The sequence below is a fragment of the Desmodus rotundus genome, chromosome 3 (genome assembly GCF_022682495.2).
Source record: "Desmodus rotundus isolate HL8 chromosome 3, HLdesRot8A.1, whole genome shotgun sequence".
Lineage (NCBI taxonomy): Eukaryota > Metazoa > Chordata > Mammalia > Chiroptera > Phyllostomidae > Desmodus > Desmodus rotundus.
In genome coordinates this window covers 150,450,072-150,471,650 of record NC_071389.1, presented here as the reverse complement: position 1 = coordinate 150,471,650, position 21,579 = coordinate 150,450,072, and the positions used below count along the sequence as shown (strand labels likewise).

The window sequence follows — 21,579 nt, the reverse complement described above, 5'->3', positions numbered from 1 at the left end:
TTTCCCACCAGAGGCACCAAAACCTTGATTTTTCCCTTTGTCCGAGACTGTATCTAGACCTGTCTCGCTAGACTCCTGAGACACACCACAGGAGAGTCTTAGGCTAGGGGAAGATTCCTTTTTTATGTCGTTGGCGCCACCTGGTGGAGTTGTGGTGAATTCTCAATAGACGTGGCTGCAATCCGAGACCTGGGCTCAGACTGATTCCCCAGGGCCAAGTTTACACTTGAGCTGGGCCGGAGTGGGGGTGAGTGGGAGTGAGTGGGATGGGGAGCCTCTGCTAGCTTTGCACAAGCCTCAGATCTTGCCTCCTCCTACCTCCGTTTTCCTAACCCCTTCCTTCTTCTGGTCCTTTTTCTTCTGTGCCTGTCTCCCTCACCATACAGATTCATATCCTGATGTTACTGCTCCCCCAAACAGCAGGCAAAGATTGAAAGTCTGAGTCTGGGGGACAGAGGGCAACGAATCCAGACTTTATTGTCAGGGAGAGGGAAAAGGGAAAGACATGGTTCGGGGGCCAGGGTTGTTGCTACATTATCAAGCAGAAAGAGTTGATGAGGAGGGGAAGGCCAGTAGGGGGCCATACTCCTCCTAGGTCAGTGGCTGGAAGGGCTGACAAGACGGAAATCACCGGTGTGTGTGGGGGGAAGTTACGCCCCCACCCCAGCTGTATTGTGGTGTCTGGTGGAAGGGGACAGCCATGAGGTCTAGGAGCTGGGATGGGGGAGGCTACAGACTGCGAATCCTGCGGAAAGGGGAGGAGGTGGTGAGGCTTCTATTGCTTTTTGCTCACAGTTTTGCGGAAGGCGAGGCGGGGGGTGTGGGCTTTGACTAGACACCCCTTGCCCCCCTCAGTACCCCTTGGGCGATGGGTGCTGGTGAAAAGAATGGAATCCGGACTGGGGAGGAAGAAGGTGAGGGAAGGGACTATAAGGGGCATCTACTTGGTCCCACCCAAGTGCCAGAGATGCCTCCAAGTGCTTGCCCCCTGCGATGGGCCCAGCTAGACCTGGGGCAGGAGCATGGTGCGGGGCGGGCACAGTGAGGTTGCAGGCGGTAAAACCAAAGTGCTTATGAGGGATCCCGCCTGTTCCCCTCCCCCTGTGGAGGACGGGAGTGTTCACGGAAGCGCTTCAATTTTGGGGTAGGGGGCTGGAGTCCCAGAGTCCGCTTATTGCCAAGAAAATCCATTTCTGCCCCCTGGACCCCGACCATGGCTTGTGAACCCCGTTTTGTGCTAGGTTTGGGGGGAAGGGCTGGATGGACATGGCTTTTGGGAGGGGGGGTGTCTCCAAGGGGGCTCGGGGTGAGACGGCCCCCCCTTTTCTAGGGGAGAGGGAAGGGCAGGGGGCGGGGTTCCCTGAGATCTGGGGTGTTCCCCCCCTTCTGAAGCCCCCCTCCCCCACTACCCCTCCCCTTTCCTGGAACCCCGTACCTCGGGGTGGGGGGTAAGGAGAGAGATCATTCAGGGAGTGCCGGGAGGAGGGGCGGGCTGGGAGCCCGGAGGCCTGGGTCCCGGCTGGAGGTGGGGCGTTGAATGGGAGGGGGTTCAGGGTAGAGGTCAGTAGGGGGAGAAGAGGATGGGTCCGTGCGCCGTTCGGATGGGCCCGGGGGCCGGGTGGAGCAGGGGGTGGGTGATCGGCGGCCCCTGGAGAAGAGGTGCGGCTGGAGCCGGGCGCAGGGACAGCGGGGAGCCTGCTGCCGCTGCCATTACTGCAGCCACCGCCAGGGGGCTGGGGAGCAGGCCACCGGCCAGGGACTTGGGCAGCTCCTTGGAGAAAGTCAGCGTGCCCTGCAGGGGTCGGGGAGGAGGCCGGAAGAGAGGAAGAAGTCATTCTTTGGTCCTGCAAACCCCACCTCACCCTGGGTAGCCCGTGTTCCTTTCTCCTCCTCGTACTGGTTCCCCCACTGTCTAATTTTCAGCGCCCAGGGCCTTACCGCTAGCTCCGCAGCGCCCCTAGGCTTCTTGTGACGGCTCAGTAACGGGTTGGGCTTCCCGGCCACGCCATCTCGGTGCCGCCGGCTGGAAATGTGCTGCAGGGGTGAGTGGGTTAGGGGCCTGTGAGCCCCCATGAAAAGAGCAATCCCCAGGAGGCAGGCCCATAAAAATGGCAACCACAGCCCAAGTACCAGGCCCTGCCCACTCTGTGGAACCAAGGGATGATGACCCTGTAGAAGAGGCCTCATTCACACTCCCTGTTCTCCCTTCCTGCTTAGCAGGCGGAACTCCCCAGAATTCCTGGGAAGGGCCTTTCACCCACCTGTTTCAGTTGGACCTCCGAGTTGACCTTGACATTGCAGATCTCACAGTGGAAGGTTCGGTCCTGGGCAGGGGCCTCTGGCTCCCCAGGAGTGGTAGGCCCCAGCCTAGGGTAAGCTTTGATGGGGCCCAGCCCACTTCGGGCCTCCAGTATTGTCTTGTGCTTAGTACCTGAAACCCGCAGAAGGCAGGAGGTAAGGAGTGAAGGAAAAATTCTCCAGACCTATTAGATCTCAAATACCCACTTTCCCAATTACAATATGGGAGGCATCAAGAGTGGGGAGTTTCCAAGCCCCTTGGGATCCTCCTACCCTAGCACAGGGTGGGTCAGTGGAGAGTCCTAGGTAAAGAAAGTAAGGTAAGGAGGAAAACTGAGGAAGTAAGGGGCTAGGGAATGGGGAGATGATTAGGGAGAGAGAGAAGCTGGTAGGCAAGTCTTAGAGAGAACTAGGGTATTGGAAAATAGGGGAGTTAGGATGTAGGGAACAGAAGTGAGCTGAGGACAGAGGAGTGGGGGTGGGAGTAAAGGAGTCCATACCTTTGTTATGCGCCTCAAGCTGGGACAGGGAATTCACTGCCACTTTGCACAGAGCACAGTAGAGCAGACGCTTGGCCTTTTCCTCCTCTTCTTTGCTACCCCCAGGCAGGGAAGCTGGGGCTGGAGTCCCCCCTTCACCCTTAGTTGTACCCTGACCAGTCTCCGGAACACTGGGAGGGGATGGGGAGCTGGGCTGTTTCTCTGGGGATCCTGGGGCTGGACCCAGTCCATTCTCCATGGAAACTGTTGTTGTGGGAGAAACATAGGGGTCACCCCAGATGGCTTTTGAAGAAGATTCTTTATGCAGAGGAGACCCACCCCCATTTCCTGGAGGGCAAGAGCCCAGGTCCCCACCCTGTGACAACATGTATGCTCTCATGCTGGGCCAGAGCCAGATGTGGTTCAGCTGCCGAAGGCTGGGTGTGCGACTGACTGAAATGCCTGGCTCACTCTCCATAAACTGGGAATGATGGGGGTGGGAGGTGAGGGTAAGGGAGGGAGAGGTGGTGAGAGGGTTGTCCAGCCCCACTGGCATGCTCTTCAGGGTGAAGCTGGTAGCCAGCCTAGCCAGGGGGAGAGGCAAGGAACAAGGATTCACCCTCTAATAGTCTGCCAGCTAGCCTGGGCTTCCTGCCTGACCAGCCCCTTCCCAGAGTCCAAGCCAGTCCCCAAGGAAGCATGCCATAGAACTCTAGGAAGGCACGGAGGTAGGATGACCAAGGAGAAGTTGGGAGAGACAGACACAGACATAGCAAAGGGAAACAGAAACAGCAGAACCAGAGAGGAATGAGACAGGGATAAGGGCTGCTCTATAATTCATGGCTCGATTAAAGATGCACAGGCCCTAGGCCTCAGCGCTGGGTTCTGGCCACTGTGCAGGGGAAACTCTAGCGCTCCCATTCTTGCTCCAGCAGCCGATCCAGTTTCCGGGTTATGAGGAGGCTGGTGATGGGGATGCTGAGTTGGTGAGAGGGGACCTCCTGACCCTTGTGGGTGTCCACTGACTTGTCCATAGTGTGGTATTTCCCTCTATTTCACTTACTCATTTTGACATCTTTTATCTCCATCTCAATCCAGACAGCACACTCACATCTCAGTCCGGATAGGACTTCATAGCTTACAAAAGCAGGGCAGGTATCATTAACTCCTTAGAGAGACACCATAAGAACTAAACGAGGTAATATGCATAAAGCACCTAGAACAGTCTATTGAAGAAATGTTATCTACCACCACCACCATCATCCCTATTTCATTGAGATGTTATTAAATTAACCCAAGATGATTAGGCTAAGGAGCTGCCAGAGCACAGTTAGAACTCAGCTCACCTGCCCACCTTCTCTGTGCATTGCCCAGGGACGGTGTGTGTGTGTGTGTGTGTGTGTGTGTGCGCGCACTAGACTGGGGGGGCCTGTTTCCAAGCTGGTGGTATAGATGATTGGTTCTCATTCTGTTTAGGGTGGGGCAGGAAGGACAGGCAAGGATAAGGAGAAAGTGGGCTGCTGGGTCTCTGTAATTGGCCATAATTGACATCTGATGTGGTAATCCCAGGCTGGAGGTGGCTCATATCTTCCTATCTTGCTATTCCTTCTTTCCAGTTTCTTGGCTGGGAATATGTGTGAAGATGGCCACTAGCCATGAGGGAGAAAGAATCTCAGTTGCCTTTTGTAAAGCCGGAAAGGACCTCAAAGATCTTAAAGGAAAAAAACCTCTGGCCCAGAGAGGTCAAATGATCTACCCAAGATTATGCAGAGAGTTGCCTGGGTTTCCTGGACTTTCAGTCTTCCCTGAGGGGAGCCCCATTGGGCAGGACCTCAGATATCCTGACTCTATCCCCTATCCCTCTTCCCAAGATGAAGGGGCCTCTAACTGGATTTGATGGTTCCCTTTTTCTTGAGGAAGTTTGCCAGGTGGCCTCACCCTAGCCCCTTTCTGAGTCACTGGGTGGTGGGGAGGACAGGCAGTGGGAATTCTGTTGTAAGGAGCTGGGGTAGGGGTGGGGTGACAGGATGGAAATTTTGTATCACTGTACTTGGTTCCAGGACTCACCTTGGGTAGGGGTGAGGGTGAGGTGGGGGCTGAGGAAGAGAGAGATGAAAGCAGAGAAGAGTTCTGGGAAGTGGGGAAAGAACAGAAGAGGTACAATCAGTTGAAGAATATGGGGGAATCAGACATACCTGGACGAGGGGTTACACCATCCCCATTTGGGGGGGTGCTGCCTGGGGGAGCTGTGTCTCCAGGTTCCCGGACACCAGGCTCCCTGCCTCGGGTCTTGGCAGCCTCAATGCCTTTAACTCTTCGGGCGTGGCGATTACCCTTATAGTGTGCCTCAGCCTGGCTCTGTAGGGATGGAGGAGGAAAATGGAAACTCAGATCACCTTTCATCTGACAATTCTCCCCACAGAGCTCTTTTAGGTCCTGGGGTGGTCTCAGCAGGACCCAGTGAATCTGTCCCTGCACCAGTGAGATGTAAAGCCTCATGCCGAGGAGCCCGGCTTATTCCTGGGGCTTGGACTAGATTCTCAAATTTGAGTCCTTTGGGAACCTGGATCCCTACCTAGTCCAGGTTCCACCCACTACCACACCCGTGGCCTGGTTGCTGACTCAGGCTTCCCACCTAGTTGTGAGGTGAGGGAGGACTCCACACCTACAGAATCCTAAAGGGTAGGGGTCTAGCAGTCAAGCCAGTTAGCATCCTTTTAGACCCTGGTCCCCTGGTCCCAGGATCCAGCCTTTGCTGCTTCCACCCTTAGTCTGGGAGTCCCAGAAGCTCTGATGACTGAGCTCTACACTGACTACTGCCCCCTGGGTCTCATTTTCCCTGAAGCCTCTACAGACACCCTTGAGGACCCTGGCCCCATGCCCAGCTCTGGAGACAGAGAAAGCAGTACAGACAGCTGTCAAAACAGAACTGCTTGGTTGGGGAGGGACGGGAAGGGCAAAAAGAGAGGAGGAATGCCTGCCATTGGCCCCCACCCTTCTGGTCTTCCACCCTCCACCAGTGAGTGGAGCTTGGATTGGGAGAGGTGGAGGCCTGAGATTGAAGTGAAGGGGAGGCCTAAAGCTGGGTTGGTTCTGGCTCCACCCTCCCTACCATAGGCACCCCATGCTAAGAATGTACAATCCTGAGGAGCTACAAGGTCATCCAGTCAGGAATAGTGTAGAAAGAAGATGTGGATAGGCAGAAAAAGATTGACAGCCCAGGGGTGGGGCGGTGCTGTGCAGAGCCTGGCAGCATGGTATGTATATATGTGGACTGGGTAGAGAAACAGATCATGCTTTATTTTCCCCTACTCAGCAGAGTAAGGCTCTGCTGTTTTTCTCCAAAAGCTCTTAGAACTGGCACCTCACAAAGCACCCTCCAGACCCACACAGGAGTCCCAAGGGAGCCTTGGAGGGAGAAAATCTGGAAGGCCAGGTACCTAGGTTCTGAGTCCTTGGTGGCTCTTCCCCATGGGAAAGTTCCATGGAAGGGAGTGGGTGCCAGGCTTTGTGTGTGATTTGGAGGGAGGAGGGTGGAGAGAGGAGGAAGCCATGAGGTTAGAGGGAAGTGGGTGGGCCAGGGGAGGAGTTCAGCACAGGCCAAGGAGGGCACAGGCTCTACAAGGGAGCCAATAACCTCAGTTCTGCTCTCAAGGACCAGTGGGCCAGAGGCCACATTCCTACCCAGACGCTGATGGCCACCTGTGTTCCAAGAAGTACTGAGCCAAGGATATACCAGTCCCTAAGGGAGGGAGGGCTCAGACTTAGCAGATTGGTGTACTTCATGCTGAAATGTAGTCATCTCTGGGACTTTTCAAGTGACTTCTATCATTCCCTGCCCCTCCTACAGTACCCCATTCCCTGCTCTTCCCCTGGTATCCCCTTAATCCCTGCCCCTCACCCAGAGCTCCTAGCCTATGTCCTCCCCCAAGGTCCCCTGGCTACCCCTACCCCACCCATTGGGTGTATGAGTGACTGGGTTTCTTACCTGAGAATTGAAGCGGATCTGACAGACATTACAGGAAATGATGGGCCGCTTGGTTTTGAGCAAGGGTCCCCCAAAGGTGTGGGAAAGCACAGCCTTCTGTACAGGGTCCATCTGTGGAGGCAGGCTGGGGTGAGCCAGGAGTTCCAGCACAAGCCCATGTCCATCATCCCCTCAGTGGTAGCAGCTGGGCTGAACCAAAGTCCCAGAACCTCCTCCCTATCCCTCAGTGTGCCTGAGAGCTTTGAGCCTCAGTCCTTCCGGATTCCCTCCCAGCCCAATCTTTATAGCACTAGAAAGGACCTGAGGGATCGACAGGCCCAGTGCTCCCATTTAACAGAAAGTAGAAGTGGTTTGCCTAAGGTCACACCGTAAGTTAATAGCAGAGCTGGAACTTGAACCTGGGTTCCTGTCTTGGTCCTTCATACCCTGAAGATCCAACTTTGTTACCTTGAACTATTTCCTACAACTAGGCTGATCCACCAGAAGCCCACTGACAGGAAGTCTCAAAGCACCTCAGAGCCTAGGGCCTTCAGTTAAGGCCTTTCTGGCCTTGCCTCTGGGGCAAGACTGTCTACTAAGCCAGGCTTCTGGTCCCAGGAGACAGATGTTTCCAACTTCCCCATCTCTGGGCTCCAGGTTGCCTTAACATATTCACTCCCGGAACCTCTTTAAGGCAACAGTTTCTAGAGGGAGTAAAAGAATTCAGGAAAGAGTAGGTTCTAGTAAATAATGGGGAATAAGTGGGGGAACCTAAGAAACTGGGTTGGCCTGAGGCAGCCCAGAGATCTTCTGAACTCTCTCTCTGTCTGATCACAGGGCGTCTGGGGCAGGGCTGTGGGGCTTGGCGGGATTAGAAACAGTCTCTGCCCCCACCCTGGGTCAGCAGATGTCTTTGCAGTCTCCTGCCAAGAGTTCACATGAGGAGGGGAGAGGACGGAGTCTCTCTCTGAGGCCTTCTGCTATCAGGGGATGAAACCAGGGGCCTAGAGGCATAAAAAATGCCTCCCTGCACAGTTGTCCATCCTCCTTTTTGGCCCCTAGGCAGCCAGGGAGGCATGAGCCTGGAATGTAGCTGAGGCTGAGGAGGGTTGGATGATCCTCCTGGACTTTTCTTTTTTAAAATAAAGTTTACCATTTTAACCATTTTTAATATATTTTTAAAAGATTTTATTTATTTATTTTTAGAGAGGGGGGAAGGGAAGGAGAAAGAGAGGGAAAGAAACCTCAATGTGTGGTTACCTCTCACGTGGCCCCCACTGGGGACCTGGCCCACAACCCAGGCATGTGCTAACTGGGAATCGAACCAGCGATCCTTTGGTTTGCAGCCTGTGCTCAATCTACTGAGCTACACCAGCCAGGTCTCATTTGGTTCTCATAAATATGGATCCAAAATAAAGCTGAAATCTTATCTTCCAGGTGGAAGAATCAATTAACAGTGTTGGGGACTTAGTAGGGGCGGTCCTTAGCTCCTTAACTGAGCCTCTCCCTGTGCCTAGGACTTCATGGTTCCAAGTGAGACATCGGGTTGAGAGACAGGAATGTGAAGCAAAGGGAGGAAGGTGATTCAAATCGGGAAAGCCCACATATCCTGTCTTCCCTCTGCTCTCCCCAGTAGTCTCACTGGCTGGTTGGGGGCAATGTCAGGAAAGGGGTTTTAACATCCTGTGAAAAGGGTTGTCCCATTTGGTAGTGGTAGAGAGGAACCATGAGCAGGTTCAGATAACTGGTCTAACTGACAAGTGTCATTCTCTTGGCCTGCCCTTGGCTGGAAGCAGCCCCTCTCAGTGGCTCACTTTTCACCCCCTGAAAGCCCAGGACCTATTTCAAGGGATAGCCAAATGGAAAGAATGGGTGTGTCTGTCTGTGTGTCTAGGCAGGCTGTGATCAATCTGTGCATGGGTGGAGTGTGAAAAAGTGTCATGTGCTGTGTGTACATCATTTATGTATCAACATTTCTGTGTCGGGGGTTCTGCCGACACCATGAATGCCCAGGTTGTGTAATCTTCAGCTGTGTGTTTATCTGTGTGAATGTATGATGTGTTTGGCAGAAAGAAAGACAGAACAAGTTGGAGATGAGCTTTAATCAGAAAAAGGAGTCAGATGACTGCTTTCAGCTCTCAGTCTCCAGGCTTTGGTCCTTTCTATTCAGAGACACCCCCCCCAACTCTGCCCCAGGGTTCCCCTCAGTCCCTAGGCTTCCTCACATGCTGTGTGGGGAATGGAATTCAGCTCAGATAGAAACCCAATCTGGGCCAGGAAACCTAAGTAGATTAGAATAATAGGGAGAGAGTAGTGGGATGGAGAGGGGAGAGCAAAGGCTTCTGATTCTGTGTGTGCCCCACCCCATCACCCCAGCCTGCTCCCCTGAGTGACTGAGGACTCAGTGCCCTGAGGATGACTTGTGGGCTGACCATCCTAACATCCATCCCCTGAGAATGGTCCCTGCCCTACTTGTGTCCTTCCTCCAGGGTTATAACCTCTTCTCTTACACAACCCCCTCCTCAGATTTAAGCCCATAAATACCAGCTAGGGGTGGGGGTAGGTAGGGAAGAGGGCATCAGCCCAGTCAGGTGGGTCCTTCCCACCCTCTCCTCCAGGAACTGAGAAGACACCGGGCTGAAGTGAGGGCTCCTGGCCCAATCCCTGCGCAGGTGGAATGTGAGCTACTGAAGTGCTGCTTCAGGCCAAGGTCAAGAGGCCCTGGTGACCTAGATGAGGGCTCTCTGGGGAGGGAGAAGGCTAACACCTCCCAGAGCCCATTCCACTCCAGAGCCCCTTCCCTGGGATTTTGGCCTAGGAACTGCCGATAAAGGTCCACCAAATGGTCCCCTTCCACGGGCCCTCCAACAGCAGACATGAAGGGGAATTGCTCCCTGAAGCTGGGGCATAATGAATCAGGAAGGGCAAGGGGGAGGGAAGGGGGAAACCAGATCAGGAACACCGAGGGGGGGGCTATGATTATATTTCCTTCCATTGCCCTTTATCTGATGGTACCTGCTGCCCCTTGTTTGAACACCCCACTTCCCCATCCCCCAAAATACAGGCGAAAAGGGAAGGGGGTGGAATCTTAGTGATGAGACCTGAGGGACAGGGCAGATAGAAATAGGAAAGAGAGGGAGCTAGGGGGTGTCTAAAGAGCAGGTGGAAGCTGGTGGGGGAGGGATGCTGGGAAGGAGAGGCTGGGATGGGGTCAGGGCTGGCTATGAAGGATCTGAGCTGCACGGTGATTTCAGGGTAGGTGTAGGACCTGATGGGATGTCTGAAGATTTGGGGTACTCCAAGGATCTGGGAAGCAGAGTCTGGGGTATCCAGGTATGGTGGCAGCAGTCTGAGGGCGCCAGCTGGGATCCAGAGATTGGATGGGGCCGCGCCGGTCGTGGGGGATGGGCCAGATAACCCGAGGACCAGCGAAAAGAGAGGTAGTCAGCCCGCAGGGGCGGGCGGGGATGGGGTGGGGGTGGGGGGCGCTGCGGCAGCAGCGGGAGCCAGGGAGAGAGGAAGGAACGGGTGGCTTACCCTGCGGGACCCCGGGGGCCGCGGCTCCATGGCCTGAGGTGGCGGACCCGGGCGGGGGCCTCGAGCCTGGCCAGGCCAGGGAGGCCAGGGAAGCCGCTCTCGTTGCCCGGGTGGCTCGGGGCTGTGCGGTCGGGCCGCCCGGAGAAGGGGAGGTGGTGCCGGCTGGGACCGGACCCGCCCAGGAGGCGGGGCCGAGGGCGGGCCGAGGGCGGGTATGGGCATAAGGAGTCTAAGGGGTAGAGAGAGGGACTAGGGCGAAAAGAGGAGGGAGAGTCCACGTCCAGACACTTGTTCCAGGGAAGACCTAGTCATGGTGCGAGGGGCCGCTCGGCCTGGAGATGGGGCATTGACCAGACGGCCTCGGCTTTTCTCAGCTGGGGACCCTTGCTGGATCTAGTGTACCCACCAATCCTATGGACGACCCTGTTTCTCTATCTCGGACATTTTCCTTTCTTTCATCCCTTCCTTTCTGACCCTCTCTCCTTTGCTGACAGCCTCTCTTCTGAGTCCCCAGACGACCCTTCCCCTGCTCCCTCTGCATATGGGCCCTGTGCCCTTTTACACGCCACTTTCTCTACTAGGGATGGGAAACCGAGTAGGTAGCTAGGTGTCAGGCAGTGCTCTCTCAGTGACTACTCTGAACGTTTGGAGCTGCGGCCGCCCAGCAGGGAAGAACCGACCTCAGGCTGGAAATAATGTTCCTAACCTCTTCCTACCTCCTTTCCTCGCCCGCCACCTGCTGGAGAACCAGGTTCCCTAAGAATTTATGCTTCGTGCACTTGCTGCCCTCTGGCGGTTGAGTGGGGACAGTAATGGGGGATGATAGGGGCAGGAGGGCAGAGCAGCCCACTCCCCTAGACATCTCTTCATCCCCTCTGGGCAGGTTCTAGAATTACCTCTGTTATCTCTGGATCTCACCACCTCCCATTCCACCTAGGGCAGAGAGATGAGTGAAGCAGGGGACTGGGTGTAGGTTGAGAGAGGCTGTCTTTGGGAGATTGTGAGGGATGTCCAAGGGCAGAGGGACACATAATGCAGGGAGGAGTTAAAGGGGTAGTAACTGCCCAGTTAGGAGAGCGATCTGGAGGAGGTCTTAGCGCAGGGAGGGAGAGACTCTGCCATAAATAATAACAATACTACCACCACCTAATGTTCATTGAGCTCTTGGAACGTGCCAGCCTCTGTACTAAACTCTGTGTGGATTATCTAATTTAATTTTAACGACCACTATTCTAAGTACTATTATTATCTTTATTTTATAGATGAGGGAACTGAGGTTAAATAATTTGCTCAAGGTCATAAACTGGGAAGTGGCTGAACTGGGATTTGAATTTAAACCTGGGCAGCCTGACTCCAAAGCCATGTTCTTAACTGCTGCACAGTACTGCCAAAGGCCTGTCTGCAGCTTTTCTGCAGTCCTTGTTCCCCAGCAGAATTTGACACTGTTGACGCAGCCCACCACACTCTCTCCCTTGGCTTCTCCAACTCTACAGAAACCTGGTTCTGTCCCCACCCCCTCCAGTGGTTCCTCCATTTCCTTTGCTGAAGCCTCCTCCTGTTCCCACTATCTAATTCTGCTTATTCCCCAAGGCTGAGGCCTTGGCCATACTATCTTTTTCTCTCTGATCCGTCCTTAAATAAAAATAATAGCAATAACATAATAATGATAGCAGCTAACACTAACTGAACACTCACTTTGTGCTAGGCATTATGATTATGTAGTATGATTCTCACAACCTTGTGAGCTGGTACTATTACTATTTTATTTTACAGCTGGTAAAACTAGGTTCAGTGTGGTTAAGTAATTTGCCTAAGGCTACACAGCCAGTACTTTTATAACATCAATTCAAATCCTACCAGTCAGATGCCAAAGTTAGTACTGCTCAAGACCTTGCTACATTCTCCAAGCTTACCCACACTCATGACTTTAAATTGCTAGTCCTCCCTCCCCAGCAGAGGCAGTGGACCTCTGAACCCTCAGGGAGTCAGAAGCCCTGGATTATCCAGGGGAATCACTAAATAGCTTTGTGACCTTGGGCAAGTCATTTAACCTCTCTGGATCATTATTTCCTTGTCTATAAAATGGGGGAAATGATTGGAGACTTGATGATAAATGTGAATCAGGTATTTAGATGAGGGAAAATATCCCCAGCACCTTCTGCTCTAGTTATGCCCCATCAATTGCAGGTTCTCAAGATCTCCTTTCTAGACCTTGTTCATGCTATTTGCTTCTGTCTGGAATGTTCTCTAAGGCTCCTTTTAAAATCTTACTACTAATTCTTCAAGGCCCATAGTATATGTTGCCTGCTGCATATTCGATTCAGCGCAGGTTGATCCCAGCAGGTCTTTCTTGACACCCTCTTGGGCTTCCATATAAGCTAAACGCCTCTGACACAGCTCTTCTCACACTGTAGGGTAACTGTTAACTTGTTGTTTTTTCTACTACACTGTGAGTTCCCCAAGGGTGTGAACTGAATTTTGTGTCCTTGACACCAGGTACAGCCCCCAGCATATAGTAGGTGCTCAAAATAAAATTTTTTTTGTTCACCTGAATCATTGTTATTGTCTGTTTCCCAATATTTATTAACTCTTCCTTTGGTCTGCATTGCAGATCACTGCACACATGTCCATATTTTTCCCCTGAGTATAAGCTCCTTCAAGACTGGACCATGTCACATTCACCCTCATGTCTCCATCATATCTAGAGCAGTACCTTTCTTATAGTAAGTACACATTTTTCTCATCTGTAAAATGAGGATAAAATCACAGCTACCCCATGGGGTTGCTATCAAAATTGCGATATGAAAAATACTTTGTAAACTTAAAAGTGCAATGCAAATAATGGTTTGGATTCTCCAGGAAGAGTTTAGAGCACAGGTGGCAAACACAAGGCCCGCGGGCCGAATCTGGCCCTCCACCTTGTTTCTACCTGGCGGCAGCGCTGAGCTCTCACTTAACTGTTAAGGAGTAGTTACATTTATACAGTCCTAAAATTACATTCAGCCCTTCGAAGGTGACCACAAGGCTGATGTGGCCCCTGGTGAAATGAGTTTGACACTCCTGGTAGAGGAAGCAACTGTGGTATTAAGAGAAATCTATTTGGAGTCACAGGCTTCAGGTTCAAACCATACCTTAGGCACATACTGTGTCAACTTAGAGGAATAATGTCTGCCTTGTTGGGTTGTGGTGAATATTAAATGAGAGCGTGTATGGATACATCTACCACGGTGCCTGGTGTATAGTTGATGTTCAATACATGTTTTTTCTAAAAATATATATTTATTGATTATGCTGTTCAATACATGTTTGTAGCTGAATATGGTTTGATGGTGGGTTATGTGAGTTGAATAAGGCTGACTTCCTCCAAACTTCAGCTCTAGCCCAGTCTCCAGGCCCCAAATTCTGTCTGCTCAATGTTCCACTGGTACACCAACTCACCATGTTCTAAAGAGAATTCAGCAGCCTCATGCTGGGTTAGCTTCCTCCTCCAACCCTCTACTCCTGTCAAGGTGATGTATCCCACCCAATCACAGAGACCTAAACCCTGGAGTTGTCCTTGACTAATCCTCTCTCTTCTCCCCAACCCTCAAAAACTGGTTGGTCACCATGGTCTGTCAATTTTTCCTTGGAAATACCTTGCCCATCTCTCTTCCTCTCTACTCACATTGCCACTGTCACTAAACACCTGCTAGTCTGGTACTCTAAGCTTCCCTGTAGGCCCACATTGCTGGAACAGCCTCCTAATTGGCCACTCTCCTCCAGCCTCTGCTTCCTTCCATCCAGCTGCTCCACTCACCTTCCTTAAACACTGCTCTTACCAAGTCACTCTTCTGCTCAAGGATGGATAATGGCTCTCCATTTCATATTGTTTTAAATCTAGACGACTTTACCAGCTCTCCAAGACCAACCCTGCTGACCCTACCCCCAGCTATGGACTTCAGAGAGCTGGAACTTAAAAATAGGCATGCTTGCCCCTGCTTATTCCCTTTCTGGATATCCTATAACCCCTCCCACTTTCCCGTGGTCACTGCTGCCAATCTAGGTCTCCATACTTCTCTAGATGGTGGACTGGATGAGATGAATCATATGAAACACCTAGCAAAATATCTAACCCATAGCAAGACCTCAGCAAATATTAGCTATTATTGTTATTTTAATAATATACCAGATAGCCAACAATACTTATAACCGACTAGAAGGGATATGGGATTCTAAAAAGAGATAAGGAATTAGATACAAGGGGAAGAGGCAGAGAGGGAAAGGGTGGGTCCGAGGGAAAGCTGAGGTTACAGAAGGGTGGAGAAGGCTGGCAGGCTGCTACTCACAGTGCTGTAGTTGCTAAAGAGGCCCAGGGTGGGGGCTGGCTCCAGTGGGAAAGGCAGGATTTGCTTGAGGTCCAGCGGGGGCTGCATGATGGGGGGTTGCCGTAGCAGAGGAAGGGGCCCTGCCCGGCTCAGGCTGCCTGAAGGGCAGAGAAAACATTATGTGAGGCAGGAAGATAGAAGCCTGTATCTCCCACTCCCCAACTGGAGCCCCCACACTCAGAAGTATGACCCCCTGCACACACACTTCCCCTGCTTGCTAGCTCCGGAGCAGTGGAGCGGTGCCCTGTGGGTCTGGGGGAGGGTGCAGACCAGTCCTTCCCTTCTGGGTTGTTTTCACTTCCCCTTTCTATAGCCTCCCTCCTCCAAGACCATTAGGCATTAAACAGACCCAGGAAGAGCACAGACTTCTGTAGACTGCCTGCTGCACCAGCAGGACTTGGGAACCCTGAGCCCCTGGCCACTCCCTTCTTCTGGTTTTGTTTCCCCCCAGGGAATCCCAAAAGCTAGGTTTCACCCCAAGGAGAATAGCCAGATGGGTGATTCATTCCACCGCCCAGAAGGGAATATTGAGGCCTATATTTGTAGGAGGGCTACAGAATCTTTCAGGCTCCCCAAAGAGTTATGAGTTTGTCACAATCATAATTCTTAATTAACTTTCAACAACTGGGGGGTGGCTAGTAGGTTAGTGGCATTTGCTCTGGCAAGTGGACTGCCTGGGGCCCCTTTAGAGCCCCTCTCCCAACCTTCCTGTCTTCCCCCATGCCTCTCTGTCTAACCGGGAGTGTTCAGCTCCAGCTCTGTAGGAGGAACTACAACCCGGCTTCTGGGAGGGGAATGCCTTGGTCTGACCCAAAGGGGAAATGAAAGTCCACACCAGCTACTCCACTACGCCCCTCCCCACTCAAACCTTCTTCTCCTCCCTCCAGAGCCATGGGAGGAGACCCACCAGGCTCCAAAGGGGTGGCCCAAAGACCCTCAGGACCCCGCTGGGCTTCCACTGTCCCGTCTTCCTTCTTCGACCTCCCAGTCCACCAGTTGGGGAACTCTGGCAGCCTTTCACTGCTCCAGCAAGTCCCTGCTAGCAACAGGGGTTCCTAGATACAAAGGCAAACCCAGGAGGCTGCAAGCTTGGCCTCGTCCTCCCTTGACCTTACTGGGGCAGAGGGCCCCCCAGATCCTTTCTTGCTCCCTCCATAAAGTGTGCCCCTTTTCATACCTTTAGTTTCTGGTGCCTGCTGCCCCCAGGCAGTGGCCTGGCCCCGGCCCCCCAGGGGCCTGGGCCTGACAGTGTCCCCTTCTCTTGGTTCTGCCCCCTGCCCTCTCCCTTGCCAGCAACCCCCCCAGTCCAGTCAGTAGAATCAGCCAATCAGAGTCCTGCAAAAGTGGGGCAGAGGGGAGGGCGGGGGAGCAGGGATTAGGGGAATCGGAGGAGAGAGGGAGGGGGTGGGGAGGACTCAGGCACAGCTGGGGGCAGGGAGCTGGTCCAGAAAGGTCTGGAGGGGTCTGTCTCTTGCACCCACTGCTAGGACTGGGTAGCCATGGTGCCTGAGTCAGAAAGGGTCAGGCCTGTGCGAGTGGGCTCCAGGAGTCTAGAGGTTGAAGAAAAAGGCAGGATGCTTGGCTTTGGCTCTTGGGCATCTAGGGGTCTGTACACCCTGTGTCCATTCCCTCTTTTTTTTTTGTACACCCTGTGTCCCTTCCCTCGGAGTAGGGGCGGGGTAGAAGGAGAGGAGGGAGAGAGAGAGAGACGGGAAGATAAGAGTAAGAGGGAATGGAAAAGACAGGTAGAAGCAGGAATAAGTGAGAAAGGGGGACATAGACATAGAGAGAAAAGGATACAGAACAATGGGGAGATGGAAGAGAGTGAAATGAAAGAGAAAAACAGGGACACTGCTGAAAAGCTGGACACAGAGCTAGAGACTGGGGTAGAAAGATCAATGGACAGAAAACAGAGCAAGACAGGGAGAGACAGACAGGGACAGACAGACTGATGGGGTAGTTCAACCATCTCCCATTTCTGGTCTGTCCCCTCATAGCTTCTTTTCTCTGCACCCTACCCCCGCCTGCCTGGCACACAAGACCAGGGCAGCCTTAACGAGCCCCGGGTGGCATCAGGAATGGTGAGAGAAACCTGAGCACTCCCAGAGTCCCAGGCACCCAGCAGCCACCCTAAGCAGCTGGTTTGGGCTTGGCACTTGCCCCGCCCCAGAGCACCAGAGACAGCAGCTCAGCTCCTTGACCCTTTCCGGAGTTGAGTATTATCACATTGACTCTCCGAGGTACTGACAATTTTGTGGAGATAGCTGATACTATTTTTTCCATTTGACATGTGAGGAAACTGAGGATCAGAGAAGTTGAAAACTTGACCGATGACACACAGCTTATAAGTATTAGAGCTGTGATTTAAATCAAGATCTATTGCACCCTGTAGCAAATTCTTTCTTTGTTACGTAACCTCAAAGGACTCCAGTCGGACTCAGAAGCAAAGATCGGAGCACAGGCTTCCATCTTATTCAAGGAGAGAAAGGAGAGAGCAAGTTCCATGCATTCCTGTGACTGGAGGAAACCAGGTAGCAGCCACTCAGTTTCCTGCAGCCAGCAACTCATCTTTTCCACTGACAAGAGCCTTCAGGGGTGGGGGAGGTGGGAGGAAGGGAAGGGGTGAAATGAGGATGGAGTGAGGGAAGGAAGCAAGGTGGGCAGAGGGGCAGATGGCAGCTTATAGGACAAAAGGACAGAAGCAGGGCTCTTGGTTTCAGGTAGTCCAAGACTCTGTTCCCTCCCCCACACCTTTTCTGAGAATAACAATAGTTGCAACTTTTTGAGGGATATAGTTGCCACTATATGCCAGGCACTTTACATACACAGTCTCCCTGCAGATGGAGCCCAGCTCATTAGCTGGGTGACTAGCTAGTTTCTCAGACTCTCTCAGTCTCATTTCTCATTTGTTAAATGAGAGCAACAGTACCTGTCTCATGGAGTTGTTGAAAGGATTGAACAAATCCATGTAAAGTGCTGGCATGCCACAGGGGAGCTCAATAAATAAGCGTTTGCTGAATAAATTAATCTTTATCTTACAGATGATGACAATCAGCTCAGAGAGGGGGAGTTAGTTAACTCAGGTCACACAGCTAGTGAGGGATTTGAACCTGGGTGTCTGGCTCCAGATACAGAGCTTTCAAGCACTACACATTTCTGGGTAGACTAGGGATGGGAGGGGGGGAAAGGGCAGGAATATAGTAAGGACTGGCAAAACAGGAAATGAAGTAGGAAATTCAGGGTTTCTGTTATTTGGCTAGGTGAGGGCTTCAGGCAGGTTTGGAAGAGTGGGTAGAGAGCAAACTGGAGTGTGTGTGCGTGTGTGTGTGCATGCCATCTTGCGCAGGCAGGCAGGCAGGGCAGGGCAGGGCAGGGAGGAACTGGGGCCTGGCTGGGGCAGGTCACTCCAGAGGGTAGCTCATTAGAGTAATTACCTCCAACAGATACAGCCCCACCCAGCTCTGTGGGGAACTGCCAAATGCTTTATGAAAGACAGTTCCCAATGAACTTTGGAGGAGTAAACTCTCAGACCCTTGGATGGATGTCCATCTGTCCATTTCTAGGGCCCTAGCTTGACCTAGGCACTTTGATCCTGCTCAGGTTTCCTCTCCAGCACCAAGCTACAGCTGACTCCTTCCCACTGGGGTCTGGTCTTTTTCTTTCCCAGAAATTCTGGCCTGGTAGGAGTCCCAGCCCTTTGGCTGTCTTAGGTTGGGTCTGAGGCTTCAAGCCCTCATGGTAAAGAATGGGAGTGTCTGCCATGAGCTGGCGCAGGGAGTGGCCCAGTTCAGGTAGGAACAAGAGCCAGGAAAGGTGTTAAGGTAGGGCTGTGGGTTAGTGTTGGTCTGGAAAATGATCCAGGATAACATTCAAAATAGACAGAGGTATCAGCATTAGAGTTGCTTAGTTGCAAGTTTTCTTAGGGCCCAAGGTGGTGAAAAGCATGAGGAATTAGACTCAGGGGCTGAGGGAGAAATTGGACTGGAGTCTGGACTGGGATCTCTTCTCTAATCCATCTCTCTTCCTCTTCAGGCCTCTTCTACCTCCCCAGAAATGTCTAATATTGGGGATTGAGGGGAGAGTCTTGAAACCCTGGGTGTTGCCTTCTTGAGCATATCCATGTACAGGTCTCCTTCAGCCTCAATTTCCCCCATCTTGGCAAAAGGTAGGCCGAGGGCTGGAAAGGCTTTGAAGTCAAAGATGAAAGTAACAAGAGGATGATTATGAACAACTACTCAAAACATCATCCCTAATAACCCTGTGGTGGATGTGGGTGGGGTGGGGGGGCAGGGCCAAAGGGAGATGGTGTCCAGGAAGGGAAGAGAAAAAAACACCCTGGGACATCCTCAAAATCTGTCAGGAAAGGGCTTCTTTCAAAGGCTCCTCCTTCCCCACACTAGGGGCCCAGCTGGAGAGGACAGTGAGAATAACCTGGAACAGGGAACCTGAGCCCAGAACCACCACCTTAAAACTGTGCCCACAGGCAGGCTGGGCCTTGTCTGCTGGGCATGGCCATGATGGACCTAGACTCAGTAGACCTCGGCATTCAGAACGTGAAAACCTTAGTATGGGTCCTGAGGGTGGGGCCTGACTCCAAGCTGGCAGTTTCTTCCTTCTCCCCTTCTTTCCTCAAAGAGAGCTAAGATGTATGGGCCTGGACCACCAGGCTTCCTACCCCTCTGGGGTTGGGCACAAGGAGGGAGTTAATCAGAGTGTGCTCCAGGGAGATGTGGTAGAGGTCCAATTGGTGGTGATCCAGGTATTCTTTCTGTGGTGGGATCTTGGTCTGGTCTGAGCAGGCCCCTGAGGTCCTCTTTAGGTCCTATTGACCAGGGGGAGTATGGCTCACACTGGCCTGTTCTGGACAAGCATGATGCTGCCCCTGGGCCTCATGCCTAGGGTGGGGCCCATGCCCAGGGTGGGGCTATGGTACAAGGCTTGCACAGGTTGGAGGAATGTGGAGCCTGTGCTCTGGGGACCTGAGTCCAAGTTGTGTTGGTTGAGGGTCACTCTTGGGTAGTCTTCACACCCACATGGGTGGGAGTCTCCTTCCTGCTAGAAATACCCTTGGGAAAGAGGCAGGCAACCCGTCAGTCATGACTCTATTCCTTCATTTATTTAATAGCTATGTTAGAGTGCCAGGTGGAGAAGGTCAGACGGGAAGTGGTGAGAGAGTGAGGAGATGCAGGAGGGGGAAAGAGGTGGAGGAAGATTAGAAGAAGGGGATAATGACAGTGGGAAGTCAACAGGGGTCAAATGAAAGAAGAAAAGAAAAAGAGCTAAGGATGCAAACAGCAGAGGGCTGAGGCAGGAGCCAGCAAACCCTGAGGCAGTGGCTTGGAGCCAGGTGTCCCCAGTAAGTGGGGGGGGGGACCACAGGTGTCTGGGCCTGGTTAGTGGGGCTCCCACCATAAACAGAGTCCAGAAACTGACCTAGTCAGGGCAGATGTCAGAGGTCAGAGGAAAGAACAGGCCTTGGGACTATTTGGAGGCAGGGGCCTGGAACCCAGCTGATGAGTCTAGCACACAGCTCATTTGTCCTTCTCCTCCTCCACCCGGGGTTCCCTCTCGATGTAGGTCATGAGGATGGGGTGGCTGTGGCTGAAGGGCTGTCAGAGCCTCGGGGGAGTTCCCCTCCCCCATCCTTACTCTCTCTGTTGCCCCTTCCTCTCCTGGTCCCCCCTCCCCTACACCAGGCAGACATGGGGGTGGGGTAGGGGTAAGAAGGAAGAAGGAGGCCAGGAAGGAAGGGCCCAGGCAGCCAGAGCAGGGGAAGAGAGGGGCAGGTCCTGGCGTGTTGGGGCAGGATGGCTGCGGAGACAGGATCTGAACCGCAGGGGCCCTGGGATGGACAGTTTCCCACCTCTTCTTCCCCCTAATCTCCAGCATTCAGGTTCCCACCTCCCACCACACACACCTCGAAGCTACACCCACCATCTTCTCCCCCAGCCCGCCCCCTACTTCCTCCTTTCCCTCTTATCCTGGGCCCAGAAGGATGTCGGAGTGCCAGCGCTAAGGGTGGGGGGAGACAGGTCAGAACCTTCCCCTCAAAACTCCACCAAGCCAGGACCAGCCCCTTCCCCCAGCTTCTCGTAGACGGTCATATAATATTCATGAGCCTCATGAATACGCAATATTCTTATTATGGGGAGGGGGTCTCACTCAGCTCTGTCTGACCCTTTACCACTCGCTAGATTACCGATTACCGGGAGAAGCGGTAGCTTGGGGAAGAAGGGAAGAGGGGAAGAGGAGACCCCAGATGTGGAGCCAGATGAGGGGGGAGGGGGAACCGGTAGCTGACGGGCGGCCGCAGTCACCGCGGTGCCGGGGAGGGTCGGGGAGGGGGGGTGACCTACTGAGAGGGACCCAGGAGCCTGGAGCCTGGAGCTGCAGAGCCCACTCACCGAGGATCATGCTGGGGACCCAGGCGCCCGGGGCTCCGCGTCGTTCTGTCCCGGGGGCCGTTCTGGCCGGGCTGGGGGTACAGGGGGAGGAGTCGGGGGAGGAGCAGAGGCCGGTCTAGGCGGAGCGGGGGCGGAGCCCGCAGCAGGTGAAGAGGGGAGGGGGGACCCGGGCACCCAGGGCTCCGTGAGGGGGCGTCCTGGCGGCTCCTCTCTCTTTCCTGCTTTCTTTTCTATTCGCTGCCCCTGGGTCTCCTGGATTTACTGTGTCATTGCAGCCAGGGCCAGGAAACAAGACATCTGGAAGACGGTGTGAGGTGATGGAAACTAAGTTGCCCGGGTTCCTGGGAAGGGCTGAGTCTGAGGGCGGGAAGTCTGGTCATGGGCGGGTATGGGGGGGAGGATGCCTAAGTACTCTGGGGAGGGATGGACCCTGGGCAGGGTGGGTCACCTCGATCCTCTCTCCAAAGTGACCGGTTGAGTGGGGGGTGGGGTAAAGAGAATGTCTGGGTCTTAGTTTGTCACTTTAGAAC

General features: G+C 53.3%; 1 protein-coding gene across 6 annotated transcripts; it reads right to left on the bottom strand.

Annotated features, from left to right (window-relative positions):
* Positions 1-443: 443 nt before the first annotated feature.
* Positions 444-21,132, bottom strand: ZNF385A (zinc finger protein 385A). 6 transcript variants are annotated; one of them, XM_045184349.3, is made up of 9 exons: positions 15,823-15,925; positions 15,553-15,700; positions 14,607-14,743; positions 6,766-6,876; positions 4,973-5,135; positions 2,799-3,041; positions 2,262-2,431; positions 1,939-2,034; positions 444-1,792 (listed from the first exon to the last, which is right to left on the bottom strand). In XM_045184349.3, exons 3-9 carry the CDS (start codon positions 14,691-14,693, stop codon positions 1,562-1,564), a joined length of 1,101 nt encoding a protein of 366 aa, XP_045040284.1. In that variant the 5' UTR covers positions 14,694-14,743; positions 15,553-15,700; positions 15,823-15,925; the 3' UTR covers positions 444-1,561. The 6 variants fall into 6 exon arrangements, with proteins under 6 accessions (XP_045040284.1, XP_024431364.1, XP_045040283.1 ...); XM_024575596.3 differs by lacking the exons at positions 15,553-15,700; positions 15,823-15,925 and adding an exon at positions 21,050-21,132; XM_045184348.1 differs by lacking the exon at positions 15,553-15,700 and having other exon boundaries at positions 15,823-15,930.
* Between the last annotated feature and the right edge of the window lie 447 nt (positions 21,133-21,579).